Genomic DNA, 19005 nt, shown 5'->3' with positions numbered 1-19005 from the left:
AAAAATATGGAATGCTCCACAAATTTGCATGTCATCCTTGCACAGGGGCCATGCTAATCTTTGTATCGTTCCAATTTTAGTATATATGCTGCCAAAGTGAGCACTAGCAGGCACTTTTTTAGGAGTGAGAATACTACCATGAACAGGACATTATCTCTAATTTCAAGAAAGTAATAATTTAGTGTGGGATGATGGACAAATTACTAGGCATTTCTAATAGAGAAAGGTAAGTAAATGGTGTTAAGAGAGAATTTAGGACAGATACCTCATTATGGGTTGGTGGATATAGGAGGTGATCAGGTATAATTTCCTAGGAGAAGTGATATACAGTAGTCCCCCCTTATCCGTGGTTTCACTTTCTGGTTTCAGTTACCTGCAGTCAACTGCAGTCTGAAAATATTACATGGAAAATTCCAGAAATAAACAATTCATAGGTTTTAAATTGCCTGCTGTTGTGAGTAGCATAATGAAATCTCGTGCTATCCCACTCCATCCCACCAGGGACATGAATCATCCCTTTGTCCAGCGTATCCATGCTGTATATGCTACCTGCCTGTTAGTCACTTAGCAGCCATCTAGGTTATCAGATTGACTGTCAACTGTCGTGGTATCGCAGTGCTTGTGTCCAAGTCACCCTTATTTTACTTAACAATGGCCCCAAAGCACAAGAGTAGTGATGCTGGAAATTTGGATATGCCAAAGAGAAGCCATAAAGTGCTTCTTTTAAGTGAAAAGGTCCAAGTTCTTGAAATAAAGGAAGAAAAAAAATCATATGCTGAGGTTGCTAAGATCTATGGTAACCTTTATTAGAATATTTTGTTATAATTGTTCTATTTTATTATTAGTTATTGTTGTTAATCTCTTACTGTGCCTAATTTATAAATTAAACTTTGTCATAGGTATGCATGTATAGGAAAAAACATAGTATATATAGAGTTTGGTACTATCTGCTATTTCAGGCATGCACTGGGGGTCTTGGAACGTATCCTCTGTGGGTAAGGGGGGACTGCTTTATAAACTAAGACATAAAGGCTAAGTAGAAGTTATGTAAAGAAAGCAAGGGGAGTAGAGCAGCATGTTTCTGGGCTTGGATATAAGAGACATCGTGGAACATTGAAGAAACTACAGGCACTTCAGCATGGCTCAAGTACAGAGTGTGTGTGGTCAGCATACATATTACTAATGTGGGGGTGCCTGTGATCAGACAAGAAGCTGGAGAAGTAGACAAGTCTTTAATATATTTTTATTCTTCTTTAAAACTTTCCCTACTACCATTATTTGGCAGTCTGCTTTTGTGGTGAGCAGTCCATGTCATTTTTATTTTCACTTTTTAAATTAATTAATAGACTCTTTTTAAGAGCAGTTTAGGTTTAAAGAAAAATTAAGCAGAAAGTACAGAGTTCCCATATACTCTTCTCCCTCCCCTAGTTTCCCGTATTATTAACATCTTGCATTATTGTAGTACATTTGTTATGCTTGATGAAACAATATCGATAAATTATTAACTAAAGTCCATAGTTTACATTAGGTTTCACTCTTTGTGTTTTACAGTTCTATGGGTTTTGACAAATGCAAAATGTCATGTATCCATCATTACAGTATTATACATAATAGTTTCACTGCCCTAAAATCCCGTGTGTTCCACCTATTCATCCCTCCCTCGCTGCCCCATTCACCTCATTTGATTATCAGTCTCTGATCAAATATTTATTGCATTTTGTCATTTATTCATGTGCTTTACCTATTACTTGTTTTTTTAAAAAAACACGTTGCATTGTTTAGGACTGGAAAGGATTTTAAGAGATCATGTACCCCAGGGATGTCAAATTCCCATTCCCTTGTCCATGGAAGATATTGTTAAAGGGTCACAGTGCTCTTTACTATTGAGCATCAGAATCTTTCTAAACACATTGCTTTAGAAAGGCACTAACAATCATCAGATTCGGCATAAGAGTTAAAACCTGTTTGCTATTTTAATCTAGTCTAAACCAACCTCATTTTACCAAAAAGGAAACCAAAATCCAAAAAAGTTAAATGATTTACCCTAGAACACAAATTTGGTAACTTGCAAAGCAAGAATAAGTTGAGTCTGGGGCTTCTTACTCAATCCAGTGATGTTTCTACTATACCTCTTTCAAGGTCATCTTGAAAGAGAAGTTTATGAAGTGACAAAAGTCAATATAAAGTGCGCACTTCAAGATTTTTTCAAAAACATGCATTTCTGTTTTCAATACTGATCACTTCTGGTTATAAAGCAATCACTAGTTAGTGTTTTTTAAACCTGATTGGTGCAACTCTTCTGTCAAAGAAAATATGATGCAGGTGCCCAGTATGGAAGACATGTGAGTGGAGTTTTTCTGATTGAAATAGGTATGTGTATATATGTGTATTTGGGGGAGTATGAGTCTGGCTATCTTCTCTCTCCTGCCCCCTGCCAAACATCAACGGTCCTAAGGGTCTACCAAGAATAATTTGAAAACCATTGAACTTGAGGAACAAATGTTTCTGCCTAAGGAACTATTAATTTTATATAGTCATACTTTGAAATATATTTTCACATCTTAGATACCATATATCTTTTCTGAACACAAAGGCTCATAGACTTATGTGTCAATTATCCCTCAAAATTATGTCAATGAACTGGATATATAGAATGAATTATTATCGCTTCTTGACCTTTCAGCTAAGATCAAGTGTAGAACAAATTATTAGTGACTCATCCTTATAATGTATTCGATTTAATAAGCAGACTTCATATCGAATAATTAAATCAGGCAAATGCTACTATAGAAGACTATCTCTGTATAAGTATGGTAAGATTATTGAAATATATCTTGGTTACTTATGCTTTGGACTGTTCCCATTATAGGCACTTATTCTGTGTTGCATATGTTATGTATAGTGCTTCTGTTTTACAAAACTAATAAATTAGTTTCTAATCTCAGTATTACACCCCTGTCATCGAAGGAAGGGAATCAGAACAATCCAAATGTTCTTTAGCCAATCACACATCCACCCATACACACCCACACCCATACACACACAGTCTGAAAGAATGTATATATAAGAAAAGAATGTAAAAGAGCCTTAACTTTAGGTTTGGGTCATCTGTTTCAACTCATTAGAATAATGGCTTTAAAATTTTTTTGGTTATGATCTCCAGTGAGAAACGTATCTTAAATCATGATAATAAATAAATAAATATATATCTATAGGTATGTGCAATGAGAGGCTGAAAGACTTCTCTGGCTAGACTTTGGAAATAAGAGGTACCAGTTTTTCTGTTTTCTGGTCCCCCTAAAACTAGCTGGGATTTTTAAGAACTCTATTCCCCTATCTCTCTGAAGATTTTGACCATAAGAAGGGCCAATCTGTGGGACTCATTTTATAGGGAACCACACCACTGACTCAGTTGCTGCCTTCTCTCCTTTCATATCCTTCTCCCCTCTATCTAGAAAGGGCCTTTTACATTTCCTATGTAATGGGCCCCCAATCTGGGTTTATTACTTACCTGTGTAGCCTTGTGAAAATTATTAGTTGGCAACTTATTTTTCTCATCCATAGAATGAGGGTGATAATAGCACCTACTTCATAGGGTTGTGAAGATTAAATGAAGTAAATTCATGTAAAGCACTTTAGAACAGTGCCTTAAACATAGTGAGCACTGAAGAAATATTGGCCATTATGACTTTCAAGGGAGGCAATAGTTCTAAACTGTTACTAGTGCTGAGATAGAAGTAGGTACTGGGTACCTTCTGGGTCATAAAGAAAAAAGGTGTTTCATTCTATTAGAGGAAGAGGTCACAGAAGGCATCGTAGGAGAGTTTTACTTGAAATATCAGTAATTACTTGTCAAGCAAATGGCAGGACTACGTAGGCCTACAAGTGTGTGCAAAAAGGCAAGAGAATGCTAAGCTGATACATTTAGGAAACTAGAAACAGGTAAATAGGATTAATTGGGGAGAGTGGTGGATGTAACTAAAAGGTGGGAAAAGAATGATCTAAGTCAGAGGGAGAAGGTCAAATACCGTATAATCTCCCTCATTAAGTAGTAGATAATAACAAACAAACACATAGAGACAGAGATTGGATTGGTGGTTACCAGAGGGGAAGGGGGGAGGGAGGAGGGTGAAAGGCATAATTCGGCACATGTGTGTGGTGATGGATTGTAATTAGTCTTTGGGTGGTGAACATGATGTAATCTATGCAGAAATAGAAGTATAATGATGTACACCTGAAATTTATACAATGTTATAAACCAATGTTACTGCAATAAATAAAAAATTAAAAAAAAAAAAAAGAATGGTCTAAGAAGCTTGTTTCAGAGAGTTTAGATTTTAACCCATACTTCAATACTTCTCAAAAATTGGTGTCTCATCTGGAGCTACTTATTTAAAATTCAAATATCTTTGCCCCAGCTTTAGAGGCCTGGGGGAGGGTTCAGGAATCTGCATATTTATTAAGTTCTCCAGATGATTCTGAGGAATGTGGTTTTCCTATACCACACTGTGATAACTTTCTGCTGCAGGCTACATAGACTTGATTAAATTTATGTTTTAAAAAGATCCTTCTAATGCTATTGTTCTCAACTTTAGCTGCATATTAGAATCATTAAAGAGGTATTCAAACATTATGGTTTTTAAATTTCCTCAGGTGATTCCAAAGTTCAGTCAAGGTTGAAAAGCACTGATTTAGCAGCAATGTGGAGCGAAGGCGTTAGAATAGTAAAACTGGAATTAGTGAGTTAAGATATTATTGCAATAGTACAGACAAGAGTGATGAGGACACAAACAAAGGCAATAGCTGGAGAGCTGGAGAAGTGTGAGGTAATTGGAATATTAAGACTAGCTCATTGAGGGTTTGGTAATTGCATATGGGGGTGAGAGAATGGGCAAATATTAACGATGACTCTCAAGTTTCTGAGTTGCGGTTTGAGTGGATGGAGGTGACTTTCAACAAGATAGAAACCACAGGAGGAGAAACAGGTTTGAAAGAAGACTACCATTTTTTATCAGAAGTAGAGGTCAAAGGAGGGGTGACCTAAAATTATTATTCTTTAGTATTGGCTCCCAGGCTTTAGTGTCAAAAAAAAAAAAATCACCTGAGAAGTTTTTTAACAATACAAATTCCTATTCCCTCTCCTATTTACATTTAGTAGGACTTAAAATGGGACCCAGTGATCTGTTTTTTTCTTTTTCTTAAAGAGCTCCAGTATAGTATGTAAGCCTTTGTTAAGTTTACTGAGAAACATTTAAAAAATAAAGGTGAAAGTAAATAAAAAATTGCACTAAAAGTATATTTCATGCCTATAAATTGACAGCTACTAGTGAGTTAGAATAAAAGTTTGCTGCTGATAAATATTTAATAATTTTTTTTACACAGGGCTTTATAAAATGTTCACAGTGTAATAAAGAAATGATTTTAATGCACAGTTGAAATAGTAAAGGCCCACATGTTAGTGATTACAACTTAATCTAGGTAGCAATTAACTTTAATGAAACAGTTCTATTGTTATAATTAAAAGTAACTGATGAATATAGAAATATATGCAGATCCATCTTAGTAAACATCTTTTGTATCATTACTGCGCATTCATTCCATCTTCAGGAATTTCAGAATCTCTTTGTTCTCCTTTGCCTTGTGAAACATTTCAATCTTAAATGGAATTAAAATTAACTTTTAATATCAATGCTGATAATTCCCAGTTATGAAGTCATTAAACTCAAGTGTCTAGGTAAGTTTGCTTATTATCTTGCCTGGGCCTTTGCAAACCTCTGCCAACTAAGTTAGATAAAAAACTTTTCCCAGAGCATCAGTCACTTCATACTTGAATATACGAGGAAAAGACTACACATGTATCCCCAAATAAGCAGCGTGATATAGTTTCCTTTTATACTAATATTTTCATAACAAAGTATAAATTGCCTTGTGTCTGGGAACATAATTAAGTTATTCTATAAATGGAGAAACCTGACCCTCACACCCCATAAACGTATTAGTTCTGCATGTATATGACCTTAAGATATGAAATGAAAGTAAAACAAAAATGGACATTTACTCTTACTCCACATATTCTTGGCCATTGAATATCCGAGCTGGTAGAGACTTAGGAGTGGAAACCTTCATCCTCATTTCTTGAAGTACTTTCAAACTGACAGAAATATCTATTAATTCATATTTTAGTTTGTAAATATCTAAAATTCTGGTAACTTCTTCCTATCTCTGTTTCACCTAGATAGACAAAGATATAGAGAGATAGAAAGATGCTAATCAACTGATCCCAATGTTTTATGCTTTATTTTTATTTTCCCCGTCCATTATGCTATGGAAAAGGAACAGCTTTTAATTGTGTGATATTTATTTGAGGAGTAAACGTTAGGTAATTTTCTTGTAATATACACACACAGATACACACATATATGTAATATATAAATATGTTTTATATATATATATATATATATACATACATATATATATATATATATATGAAGAATTATAGTAAGGTCAGTGGGGGGTGAAAATCTCTAGTGGGTTATAAATCTTTACCAGATTGATTTCATACTGTTACTGGGCACAATCACAGGTTCTCTAACCACCAAACAAGAGGGGCCAAATAAAAACTGGAACACCAGGCTTATGGCAAGGAAAGAGTTTTTATTTTGGGTGACGTCAGTTGGGAGACGAGAGTGAGCCCTCAAAATCATCTCCATCCGAAAGATGGGAGGCACTGGTTTTAAAGGTTGCGAGGAATGCAGCTGCTTGTAGGGAGGGGGAGCCTGTGGCCTTGCTGGTTGGTGCTTTCCCATCAGCCTGTGTTTGGCAGATAAGGGAATCCACAACTGGGTGTCCTTGGTTGTCTGCCTCTGTGACGAACGGTGGATTTTGGCACCAGGAAGCCAAGGAGTTGGGGTCTGGGAAGCTTCAGCTTCTCAATGTTCTCTGGATATCAGTTTCCCTGTAACAAAACTTCAAAGGACCCATAACTAGCCAAACTTCAGTGTGAGGCCACCTGGGCTTTTAACAATTTGTGACTTCTATTTGCCTTGTGAAATTCAGGGATACAAAAGTGAAAGAAAATGATATTTACATGTGAATGTAACTTAGAGAAGCAGGGAAAAGGGAATGAGTGCTTTTGGTTTTAACCCCATATATGCTGGGTTTAATATAGGGGAACTGATATCAGGGCTGGCATCAATACTGCACATGAAGTGGTATTAACATTCTGCTAACAGTTGAAGCAGGCTTTTGAACTCATCACTGCATTAATTTATGCTAATATCTATAGTAGCTCTCCAGGAAATGGACATGATACCAGGTTTTTAAATTTGAGGGAAACATACTACGTGTTCTAAACCATAATTGGCGACTATGCCTAAGTATAGAGATAAAATTCATGGGATGAAAAAGTAAAATAAAATAAATACATCAGGGGATTAAGATTTACAAATATGTGAGGGGATGAAAGTGGCCAGTTCTTGCTATGTCCTCTCATATGAACTGTTAGATTTGGATCATCTGTTAATAGACTGTATTTCCCCCATTGCCTTTTCCCCTGAAACACACACTACTGCTAAAGTAAAATTGTAATAGTTGGTCACCTTTTAAACATATTTTATATCTACAAATCTTTTGTTAATAACTATAACATAAATTTTAAAGTTTGAGGTTTCTACATTTTCACATGACAATCTTGAGCAATTTTGTCACATAAAACTTCTGATGCTAGAATGAGAAAACATATGTGAAAACAAGTACAAACCCCAGCTTATTCAAGCGTGATTTCTGTGAAAGTGCATGTCAGTAGGCTTTTTGTTTGATGACTTGGAAATGTAATCCAGTCATGCTTACAAAACTCTGCCTATTTCCAACCAATAGCTGAGAAATTTCTGAAATTCCAAAATGCAACATTTCCACTTTCTGAGGCTCCTTAATTTTTTAAAATTACAAAAGCATGGTGCATGTGACTTAAGTCACATTATTATAGTGGCTTTTTAAAACCTTTTCAGAGGAACCCATTAAGAGAAGAACAGTTTCTTAGACAAGTGCTAGTCTGAGTGTGGTTCATAAGACCAGCAGCATCAGCCTTACCCCACCTCAAAACTACAGAATCAGGTTCTCTGGGAGTGGGTCCCCGGGATGTTCTAACAAGCCCTCCAGATGATTTTTATGTCACAGTTTGAGAGACACAGACCAACAGTTGGGTGAGTCCTCTGCTGCATACATTGTGGTCCTTACTGATTCCTAATCATTCCCTCCTAGAGACTCTTAGTACCATATCCAATAACATAAATTATAACGTTTAAAAAAAACTAGTCAAATGGCCCATATTTTCCTTTTTTAAACTGCTTCTTGTTATTGTTGTTCCTTAGTACCCAGGTGAAATCCTTAATCTACCTGACAAGGCTTTATGCAAAAGCAATGCACTCTTTCTGGGCCGAGATCAAATCTCATTCCTCCCAGCACCTATCATGGTATCTGATACACAGCAGGAGTGTCATGAATGTCTGTCAACCATTTATAATCAATTCCAAATACTTCAGTTTTCATGCTTCTCCAAAAACTTTGCAGAATGAAGTTCTTAGCCATATAATGGTCCTTCTTTAACTAAGCTAATGTGATAACCACTAGCCAGATGTGACTACTGAGCATTTGAAGTGTGGCTAGTCCGAAATGAGATGTGCTGTAAGTGCAAAATAAATACTGGATTTTGAGGATTTAATACGAAAAAAGAATATGTAACATCTCTATTTTTATACTGATTATATGTTGCAATAACATTTTGTATATTTTGTCTTAAATAACATATATTAAAATTAATCTCATCTCTTTTTTTTTTTTAAGTGGCTACTAGAAAATTCAAAATTACATACATAGCTTACAATATATTGCTGTTGGAAAGCACTGTTCTATAAAACTTCTTACATCTTGGTCAATATAATTCATCTAAACACTAATCTAAGAAACGTCTGATCTATGCAAACACACCTTGTTCTTAGAAATTAACAATCAGTTTGTCTTTTGGAGGTTACCTAGTCTTCTCCGAGGATTTTGGCCATTCACTCACTGGCATTTTTCCTCTCCCATCCTAAACAGTGTTCTTTATCTCCTCCATCTGAAACATCTGCAAAATTATTGGACGCCCTTAAGATGGTTGAGCTCAGGACACAAAAACCTCCCAGATCAATCAGTTCCTAGAGCACAAGCTGGGTGAGGGTATTAACTACATTCTCTGTTTTCCCCATGCACCTCCCACTCCCAAAAACCTGGGCAAGAGGGAGCTGAAAAATGAAAGGCAAGAAGGAGATGTCGTAGCACAATCCTTAAGTCCCCAACTAGAATGTCTTTGCTCTAATCATTTTTGCCCACTGAATCCCCTTGCTTTTCACTCACCTCCCTAGACCCTGACACGCTGGTATAATAGACTTTATTGGAGCTCGTTGTTTCCACTCCGAGGCTACTTTGCAGAAGTAACCCAGAGTTATCCACTTCACTGCTGCTTTTGGCTCAGCTACAAGACGCAAAATCCCAGCGCGCGGCCCTGCCCTTCTCCAGGTCCGTTGCTAAGGGCCAGCGGCCCGTGCAGTCAGGATTGGCTGGGAAACAAGTGCCTTTGCGGCGCAGGGAGTGCCCATTCTGAACTCTAGGAGCCTAGTGACCAGGAGGCAGTAGCCCCCACCGGCCTGGGGGGAGGGGCTGAAGTCTCAGGGGTGATAAACTCCAGTTAAGGCCTCTTTTCTCTCCTCATCTGCGAGGCCCAGGGAAGGAGGTGGGGAAGAGCAAATGGACTCTGCATTTCTGCTGCCCCTTCTCCCATCTCCCTGCTTGAGAATGGTGGTGAGCACGAGCTTTCCTGCTTGGTAACCGCGGCCGCGAATGAAGGACCCAGACACGTGAGGCAGAAAATGGCCAAAATACAATATAATGAGTGAAGAAGAGAGATAAATTAAAACTAGTGTTGCCTAGGTTTGAGGGATAGAGCAAATGGTGCCGATGCTTACCTGGACTGAACTGGACCACCATAGCAACCTTTGTTACCTTTTCTCCTAGCTCAGGGAGATGCCTTCTTTCCCTCTCCAGCCCCCCTCCTTTCTTGATGACTTGCTTTGCCAGGCACCCTCTCCTTCTGGGTGTTGACCTTTTGGTTTGTGTAATAGTGAGTGTAATAGTCTCTGACTCTCATAGCACTTCCTCTCCCCCTTGTGTAATTCCATGACCTCAGCGCTTTAATGTCTGCTTCCTCTTCAATGCATTCAGTAGCTCATTATTCCAGCCTTTGTTTTCGAGTTTTAGCATTTCCCAGTAGTTGAAGACAGCGATAATATTTACAGGATTTTGGGGGTTTGCTATGAATGGGCAATGGAAAATGAGAGCGAAAGGCCAAAGAACCTCAGCACTAGCTTTTTTTTTTTTTTGTGAGGAACATCGGCCCAAGCTAACATCTGCCAATCCTCCTCATTTTTTTGCTGAGGAAGACTGGCCCTGGGCTAACATCCATGCCCATCTTCCTCTACTTTATATGGGACGCCGCCACAACATAGCTTGCCAAGCGGTGCGTCGATGTGTGGCCGGGATCCAAACCCGTGAACCCCGGGCCTCCGCAGCAGAGCGGGAGCTCTTAACTGCTTGTGCCACCTGTCTGGCCCCAGCACCAGCTTTTGTGTTAGGCAAATTCGGATTCCATGATTCTACCACTTAATGACTATGGAACTTGGGCAAATTACTTACTTATGAATGTCAGTTTCTCTATTGTTAAGGTGAGAAGGGCGATGCCTACCTGACAGCATCATCATGAAGGTTAAATGAATTAAGTATGTAAAAGTGTTTGGCACAGGATCTGACATGTAGGTAGTGCAGAAAATTAAAATAATTATTATAATTTGCATGCTGCTTGGGAACAAACACCTCAATTTGAATAAGACAAAGCATTTACCTTCAAGGAACCCACAGAGTGATGATTAATAATATGAGGTAAATGCAATGTAGAGAAATCTAAACTAGGCCAAGTGGGATCAAGGAGGTATCCCTGAAGTAATGAGAGCTAAAATGAAACCTGAAGGATGTATAGTCTGCCAGGAAATTATAAGAATAGGAATTTTAGGGGCTGGCCCAGTGACGTAGCAGTTAAGTTCATGCACTCCACTTCAGTGGCCCGGGGTCTGGGGGTTCGGATCTCGGGTGTGGACCAACGCACCGCTCATCAAGCCATGCTGTGGTGGCATCCCGTATAAAGTAGAGGAAGATGGGCATGGATGTTAGCCCAGACCCAATCTTCCTCAGCAAAAAAAAAAAAAAAAGAGAGAGAGAGAGAAAAAAGAATAGGAATTTTAGGCAAAAGGAACAGTGATGAAGCAACATGGTAATTGGAGTTTTGGGAGCAAGTAAAGGAGTAGAAGCTGAGGAAGTAAACAGGGAAAAGCACTTAGACCTTCAGGTTTCATGTAAGATGTTGATTTTTAGTCTTTTTGAGGCTGTTTCCTGGTTTTATAAAAATGTGAAAAATCATAACTTGCAGATTTGTTGTGAAGTTTAAATAAGTACAGATGTTGCCTAAGAGTATTTCCCTTATAAGACACTCAATAAATTATATCTATTCTTATTATTGATCCATGGATGATTAGAAGCCATTGAAGAATTTAGCAGGTTTGTGTGAAAGGTGGATCAATCTTACATGACAAGTGGATTTGAAAGAGTGCAAAATTGGAAGCAACTGCAACAATTCAAGAACGAAAAGACAGTAGCGAAAGGCAGAGAGATTTAGGACAGGGGACTGCTAGAATTTGGATCAGCTGGATATAGGAATGAAGGAGGCAAAGGAGATGGGATATAATCAATGAAGGAGTCTAGGTTAGGAACACCTTGAGATCTCCGTTTTCTTTTAATATTCCTTTGTGGTAGCAGCTATAGAAAATATATTTTTTACAATTATTTTCATAATCTTTCTGGTGCGGGATTGTAACATATTTCCTCATTTCTCTGTGAGTCATTCTCTTGGTTCCAAGCTATATTAATACACTATTTCTTACAGGAGGATATCTTTGACAACCTAAAAGAAATTAGTTGGTATCGCATACAAAATTAGAATTAACTTATTCTGTAGGATGTTTGTGATAATTACTTTCAAATAATTATTTGTAAAACAAAAGCTATATCGATAATTGTAGCCAAAATTATCAACTGTGTAGAGATTTTGTTTATGCTTCCCAGTCTACTTTGGCAGTTTGTATCTGGGTTTAAAATCATTCTAAAGGATGGGCCAGGTGCCGGCCCCATGGCTGAGTGGTTCAAGTTCCACGTGCTCAGCTTCGGCGGCCTGGGTTTGTGGGTTTGGATCCCGGGCACAGACCTACATCACTCACCAGCCATGGTGTGCGGCATCCCACATACAAAATAGAGGAATATTGGCACAGATGTTAGCTCAGGGCTGATCTTCCTCAAGCAAAAAAAAAAAAAAAGAGGAAAATTGGCAACAGATGTTAAGGCAGAGTGAATCTTCCTTAGGAAAAAAGAAAAGAATGGGCCAGACACCTGTGAGATTGGGAAAATACATTCTAAAGAAGGTAATATAGTTTTTTTCTTGTCCTTTTAAGTATGAGAATTATTCGTTTTTCAATCATGCAAATAATACATGAATACATGTTCAATGTAGAAGAATTCAAACAATATAGAAATATAGGGAGTAAAAAGTAAAATTACCCCTTCACTTTCTCCCTGCCACCCTCTTCCAGAGGAAACCACTATTAACAATTTGATTTGTATCCTTTTCCACAAACGTGATTACATATATTAAGTCAATTAAAAGTAAGAAAAGGTCAGTTATAGCAGGGAAGTTAAACACACAGGCATTGAAGCCAGGCTGCCTGGGTTCAAATCCAGACTCTACCACTTACAACTGTGTGATATTGGGCATCTTATCTAACTTCACTGTGCCTCAGTTTCCTCATAGGTGAAATGGAGATTATAATATCTATTTCACAGAGATGTTATGAGGATTAAATTAGTTAGTATATGTGAAATATTTAGAAAGGTGTCTGGCACATAGTACACACTCAATACATGATGGAATCATACTGTATGTATTGTTCTGCAACTTGCAGTCCCTCAGTGCACATAGAAGTAATACAGTGTAGAGATTAAGAGCACGGGTTCTGAATTCAATTGCCTGGTGCAAATCCTAGTTCCACCATTTACTAGCTTTGTGACCTTCCACAAGTATATAACCTTTCTCTGTCTTTGTTTCCTCTGTATAATGGAGAAAATAGCTTCTGTTTTAAATTAAGCAGTATGTGTAAAACATTTAGAATGACCGTTATCTAGTAATTACTTAATAGATGCTTGTTATCATTCCATCCTTAAAATTCCTCAGTTTAGTATTTCCTATAATAGATTTATCATAATTTATCTAACCATTGCCTTATTGATGGCCATTTAAGTTATTTTTAATTATTCCCTGTTACAGAATATGCTGGGTGCCGCACTACATTTTTTTACTTAAAAAAAAAATAACCTTGTCTCTATCTTCACTTGAATGAGGAAAGCTATTGCTCTTCACATTTCCCACTGTCATTGTATTTTGCGTCTTGAGTAAACACTTTCAAGATCCTCTTTTGGTATGTGAGCATTACCATACCATATATGAGATCAACCCACATCATTTTCCTATTAGTTTGGTTCAGTCCTAGGGTATGAATGGAAAGCAGAACCATTTCATTTTGTGTGGTTAAAGTTATCTTTCTGAGGTGTAAGCAAAAGCTGAGAAACAAACAAGTCAAAAGGGACTTTCCTGTGTTTGTACTGTTGGAATATCAGAAGACTGAATCTTTAGATATCCCGACATCGAGAAAGGTAAGTCTAAATTCTTACATATTTTGGGTCATATAGTTTTATTTTCTTCCAAAAAGCCTTTATATACGAATAAGTAGGTTTCTGGGAAACATTTATAGTAGACACTATAGACCTATAAAAGGAAAATTGTGTCTTAAATCAAATCTGCTTTTTCCTTCTGTACCCTTGTAGAGTTTATAGGGAAAATTGGAAATCTTAAAATTGCACAAAAGAACCATTAAAAAAGACTGAAATAAGTGCTTCTAGAAATAAGATTTAAGTCTGAAAGAAAAGAGAGGAAGGAAAGAAGGAATGGAGAGAGAGACGGAGAGGGAGGGAGGGAGGAAAGGAGAGAGAGAGAGAAGGAAGAAAGGTAGGAAGAAAGGGAGAGAGGGAGGAAGAAGGAGGGAAGGAGAGAGAAAGAGAGAGAGAGGGAGGGAAAGAAGGAAAGAAAGAAAGAAAAAGGGAGGAAGGGAAGGAGGAAAAGACAAAAGAAAAAGAAAAAAGCGTGGTAGTGAATTTAACAAACGTATTTACATTAAAATTATTGATAAAGTAATTGGCTACATTTATAGTCTAAATCAGAAAGTTTTCATGAGTTCAAACTATATATAAATATCCATCTCTTGTACACATTTTAAAGTATAGTAATTTTTTTCAATGTGTGATTCAAATGACATTAATAAAAACACAGTTAAGACCAATTCTTTGAAAGTAGGCTTAATTTTACGTAGACTATTTGAAGATAGAGGAAGGGTTAGGCACTTTAATAACTTTTAAATAAATCATTTATGACAGTTAAATATATATATTAAAATAATTATGCATTTGTATAAGTGTACTTTTTAAAACATTTGCATGTATACCATATAATATTATCCTGATAATAACCCTGTGAAGAAAGCATGGGAGTATTATTATCATCATTTAATTGATAGGGAAATTGAGACCCAGGATTGGTAAATAAATTACCTGATATTAAAAAGTTAATGGCAGAATCAAAATCCAAGTCTCCTTACTCCTGGTCCTACTCTCTATCCTTTGAGCAATACTGCCTCCCTAAATCACTTGTGTTTCATGTAGGAGATGAGTCTTCATTTGAAATTTTAATGTATGTTGCCTTAATGAGTTATTTTATATTACAGGAATATACTGCACTCTTCTGTTTAGAAAACTTGTCTAACAAAATGCTTGGAGAAGCCTTCCTAATTGAACTCCTATACAAAGAACAGAAATATACAAAATATTGCAGACCACTTACATGTAAGAAGACCTCAAATGATGAAAAGGAAACTTGGAAAAAGCAGCTTTTAGATATAGAAGACAATTCACTTTCCCCTGAGAAAATGGAAAATCAAGATAAGGTTGTGAAAGAAAGTTTAACAGAGCAAAGTAATAGTACAAATAAAATAAAATCTGTGGATGAGGTAACTGTAGCTAAATGCAAAAGTGCATCCCTTCCAGGAAATGTGTCTGTTGCATTGCCCATTCCAAAGAGAGAACAACATGATGAAAGACAACTGGATTTATACCGATCTTGGTCGTGTACAAGTATTTGCCAGAATTATCCTGACCTACAGATTGGAGGAGACCACGTGGGAAACATGTATGACTCAGGCTGCTTTGTGGAACACATACGTGATGATGCTTTTAATGGTCCCCTTTTACTTTCAGTAGATATACCATTGGGTCATTCTCCTGTCATTGAGCCTCTAGAGAAACTACCTGCCTCAAAGCTTTTGAATGGGGATGAAATTCGAGAAAAAAGTATGCTGATTCATAAGCAGCCCCTCTCTAATTCTATGCTTAATAGTTATATGGAAAAAAAGGTGGATGAACTCTACAAACAATTTTTGGAAGAAAATCTCACTAGGTGCCACTCAATAACCAATCTTATGGCTTCCAATTTGCTAATGAATAATGTAAATCAGATTAGCCTTCAAATCTCTCAAGAGCAGAACATAGAGGAATCGAAAGCTCGGGAAGCTCTCCTACATTCTTTAGCAAGATGTAATCTTCATAATGTTTATGGAAACAATTCTGAATTCAGCACTCCTAACTTACAAATATCAAACCAGAGAAGTAGAGAACTTGTATCACATCTACAATAGGAACCATTTGTACATTGGTTGGACTGACTTAAGAGACTAGAGAAACAATAGTCTTCTCTGGCTTATGTTACATCAGGCCTCCTTTGGAGTGTGGTTATTACATTTTTTTGAGAAATTATTTGACCAATGGTACATCTGAATTCTTGTAGGAGACAATTTTAGTACTTAAGTTTTATGACCATATTTTCTAATTGTTTTGACATCTTTAATGGTTGCCATATTCAAGTTTGTATATTCCACATGTGCTTATCTATCTAATTGCCACAGGCATCCCAAATTAACCTCATCACTCTCACACATCAGCTTTATTTATCACAAAAGTGGTAAAAAAAAAAAAAGTGAGACCAGGAGAAGATTATTACTGCCAGCTACTGAAAGGACCACTAAAAACTATATCATACAGGAGCTTTTAGTTCTCCACAAAAATGTTTAAAGACGTATGAGTAGTGCTTAACATCCTTCCTTTTATTTTCAACATACAGGATCTTTTACACTGATAATCAGAATAGACTAGTGGAAATTCTTCAAACAAAAGTTGGATTTAAGTGATATTTGAAACAAATATGGAAGAAAGGCTTGAGAAAAGATGGAGAATTTGCTGTTGAAATTTGATTCTTTTGAACTTTCCTGGGACAAGCATCAACTTTTTTATATCACTATGTTATGCACGGTGATTTGCAGGAATGGGAGGAAGAAAAGCATACAGATAAAGTGAACAAAGTGCATAGAGAACCACCATCTAGAAATGAAGAGGCTCCCTTGGCAACTTGTTACACTTCTCAGATTATCTTCCATCAACATCCTGGTTTAGGATAAAAGTTAGCAGGATGTTATGGCAATTTTGGAATATAAATTAAATAAATGAATTAACAAAATATACCTAAAAGAATGGTACAATTTGTTGCAGACTTGGAAACAAGACCCTACACTTAACAGCTCACCCTTCTCCTGGATATAGTAAAATGATTGGAATGCACTTTTGCTTGTAAAATAAAATGATATGAATTTCTTTTATGGAATTCTTATAACTGCATTATACCTTAATAAGATTTGTGTATTAGTAATCACATATTCCCTTCCACTTATCTCTCTGGTCTTGGATTAAATTTTATAGAATGAGTTACCACAATGCGCTCACAGCTTTTTTTTTTTTTGTGAGGAAGATAAGCCCTGAGCTAACATCCATGCCAATCCTCCCCTTTTTGCTGAGGAAGACTGGCCCTGGGCTAACATCTCTGCCCATCTTCCTCCACTTTATATGGGACGGCACCACAGCATGGCCTGACAAGCGGTGCATCAGGGTAAGCCCGGGATCCGAACCTGGGCCGCCAGCAGCAGAGCTTACACACTTAACTGCTATGACATGGGGCCTCCACAGCTTATTCCTTTTGATCACACAATTCTTAGTTTATTTTCATCCTCTTCAAATTTCTATGATCTTATAATAAGTACCCCTAATTTATCTTCTGTTTTTATCTTCATCACTCCTTTCCCCAATATCTTCTCCCATAACCCTCCCAGTCCATATCCATCATTCAGACATTTGATTCTGAAGAGACAATGGGTAGGAGTTTTGGGAACACTGACTTAAATGTCTTGTAGATATTGAAAAACAATTGTGTGTACATTGTCTTATATATTGCTAAATTTGTACATTTTAATATGAATTACCAAAATGATAAAATATTGATATTAAATTTAATCTTTTCTAAAGTGAATTAAATGTCATTGGGCAACATTATTGGTGTGAAGTTTTCTTAGATATAGTGGTATGTATTAATACTTTATCAATGAGGCAGATATATTCATCAATAGTGTTAAGACTACATAGTATTATATAAAAAGCCACAATATTTAACTAATATCAACTTTAGAAATGTATTTAATTATACTCTCAGATTTCAATTTTTTCTCTCTTGTTTATGGCATCAAAATGCTTATTATCTAAAGATACTCACTTATTGTTAAAATGGCCTAGAATTCAATGCAATATTTAAACAAGGAAAGATGAAAAAGTTGGTGTTATTTTTTATCTTGACCTCATACCTACTACCTTTAATGCTTGAATGAAATATTCCTGAGGTTGTGGTTTATATTTTGGCCTTAAGTAGTCACTCTTCATTCTGTGTTTCATCATAGGTTTCACTTACATGACCATACTGTTCCCCTTAAAATGTTATTTGAAATGTACGGAGTGATGAATTTCTGTCTCACTTTTTCAGAAGTTGAAAGTATTAGTTTTCTGCTTCTATGAAAATGGAAAATGTTAATGATTCAGCAGTTGGGGAGGATCATCATATTTCTGGGCAGGGAATAAGTTGAGGAGGTTAAGAATGATGCCCAATACAGTGCTGCTACCTACTTGTATAGGTCAGTTTAATTTATATCCCATCTTTGGATTTCAAGTCACTATTGTAGGGCCACGAGTGGGTTTGACCCAGTCTCAGGTAATTTTCTCTCAGGAGAGTCTTTGAATCATTGAAACCAATTCAAGGGATAGAGTCTATACTGGACTCCAGGAATTTTTAGGCTTTATCTGTTTGTCTCATGGGTTAGTCTCCAAAAGAAGTCAGTCCCCCTGAGGTTCTTAAGACTGAAGATAACACTGAGCTGGTCCATTCAAGGTTGTAATCAAACTTTCTGGCTCTTTCCAATCTTACCCTTAACATTTGGGTCTTATTAAAACTGGTTTTTGGAAGCGGGGAAACAAAATAAATAGTTCTCTAGGGATATTTTTTCACATGCTACTTCCCTTTTTGTAGGGCTGCTTTGGGGGCATGAGTAGAGTAGATCTTTATATATATACACATATATTTATCTTCAAATAAAATGAATCTTCAGGTAATCTAATATAGCATTACTACATAATGTGTGTTTGATTGAAGGGTGGAGGGGTGGCTTGATGAAGATTAGTGTGTTCAGTAAACTTGATTAATGTGCAGTTAAGTGGACAGTTGTTTTCAGTCAATACAGGAAAGAAAGAAATCAACAAAGCAATAACAAAAAAATCCATGAAATCAAATTAAAAGTGATTTAATGTTTTCATGACTAGCTATTTGCATAGAAAATTAGC

General features: G+C 36.7%; 1 protein-coding gene, 1 non-coding gene and 1 pseudogene across 2 annotated transcripts; 1 reads left to right on the top strand and 2 right to left on the bottom strand.

Annotated features, from left to right (window-relative positions):
• LOC147911871 (U6 spliceosomal RNA) lies at window positions 1-104 on the bottom strand. The gene has a single exon (XR_015550773.1). It is a non-coding gene; the product is annotated as a U6 spliceosomal RNA (small nuclear RNA).
• A 5488-nt stretch (window positions 105-5592) lies between these two features.
• LOC147911870 (SH3 domain-binding glutamic acid-rich-like protein 3) lies at window positions 5593-10020 on the bottom strand (annotated as a pseudogene).
• A 3466-nt stretch (window positions 10021-13486) lies between these two features.
• LOC101393347 (TLR adapter interacting with SLC15A4 on the lysosome-like) lies at window positions 13487-17598 on the top strand. Its single transcript, XM_014796507.2, has 2 exons — window positions 13487-13842; window positions 14967-17598. Exons 1-2 carry the CDS (start codon window positions 13687-13689, stop codon window positions 15930-15932), a joined length of 1122 nt encoding a protein of 373 aa, XP_014651993.1. The 5' UTR covers window positions 13487-13686; the 3' UTR covers window positions 15933-17598.
• The last annotated feature ends 1407 nt before the right edge of the window (window positions 17599-19005 follow it).

Source organism: Ceratotherium simum, chromosome X (assembly GCF_057802395.1).
Source record: "Ceratotherium simum simum isolate JZ-2026a chromosome X, ASM5780239v1, whole genome shotgun sequence".
Taxonomy (NCBI): Eukaryota; Metazoa; Chordata; class Mammalia; order Perissodactyla; family Rhinocerotidae; genus Ceratotherium; species Ceratotherium simum.
This window is presented reverse-complemented; position numbering and strand designations above follow the sequence as displayed.

Bases quoted from the DNA above. Each gene is read 5' to 3' on its own strand.
- LOC101393347 (XM_014796507.2), top strand. From the start codon at position 13,687: ATGGAAAGCAGAACCATTTCATTTTGTGTGGTTAAAGTTATCTTTCTG. The intron at 13,843-14,966 runs GTAAGTCTAAAT...TTTATATTACAG, and splicing joins ATATCCCGACATCGAGAAAG to GAATATACTGCACTCTTCTG.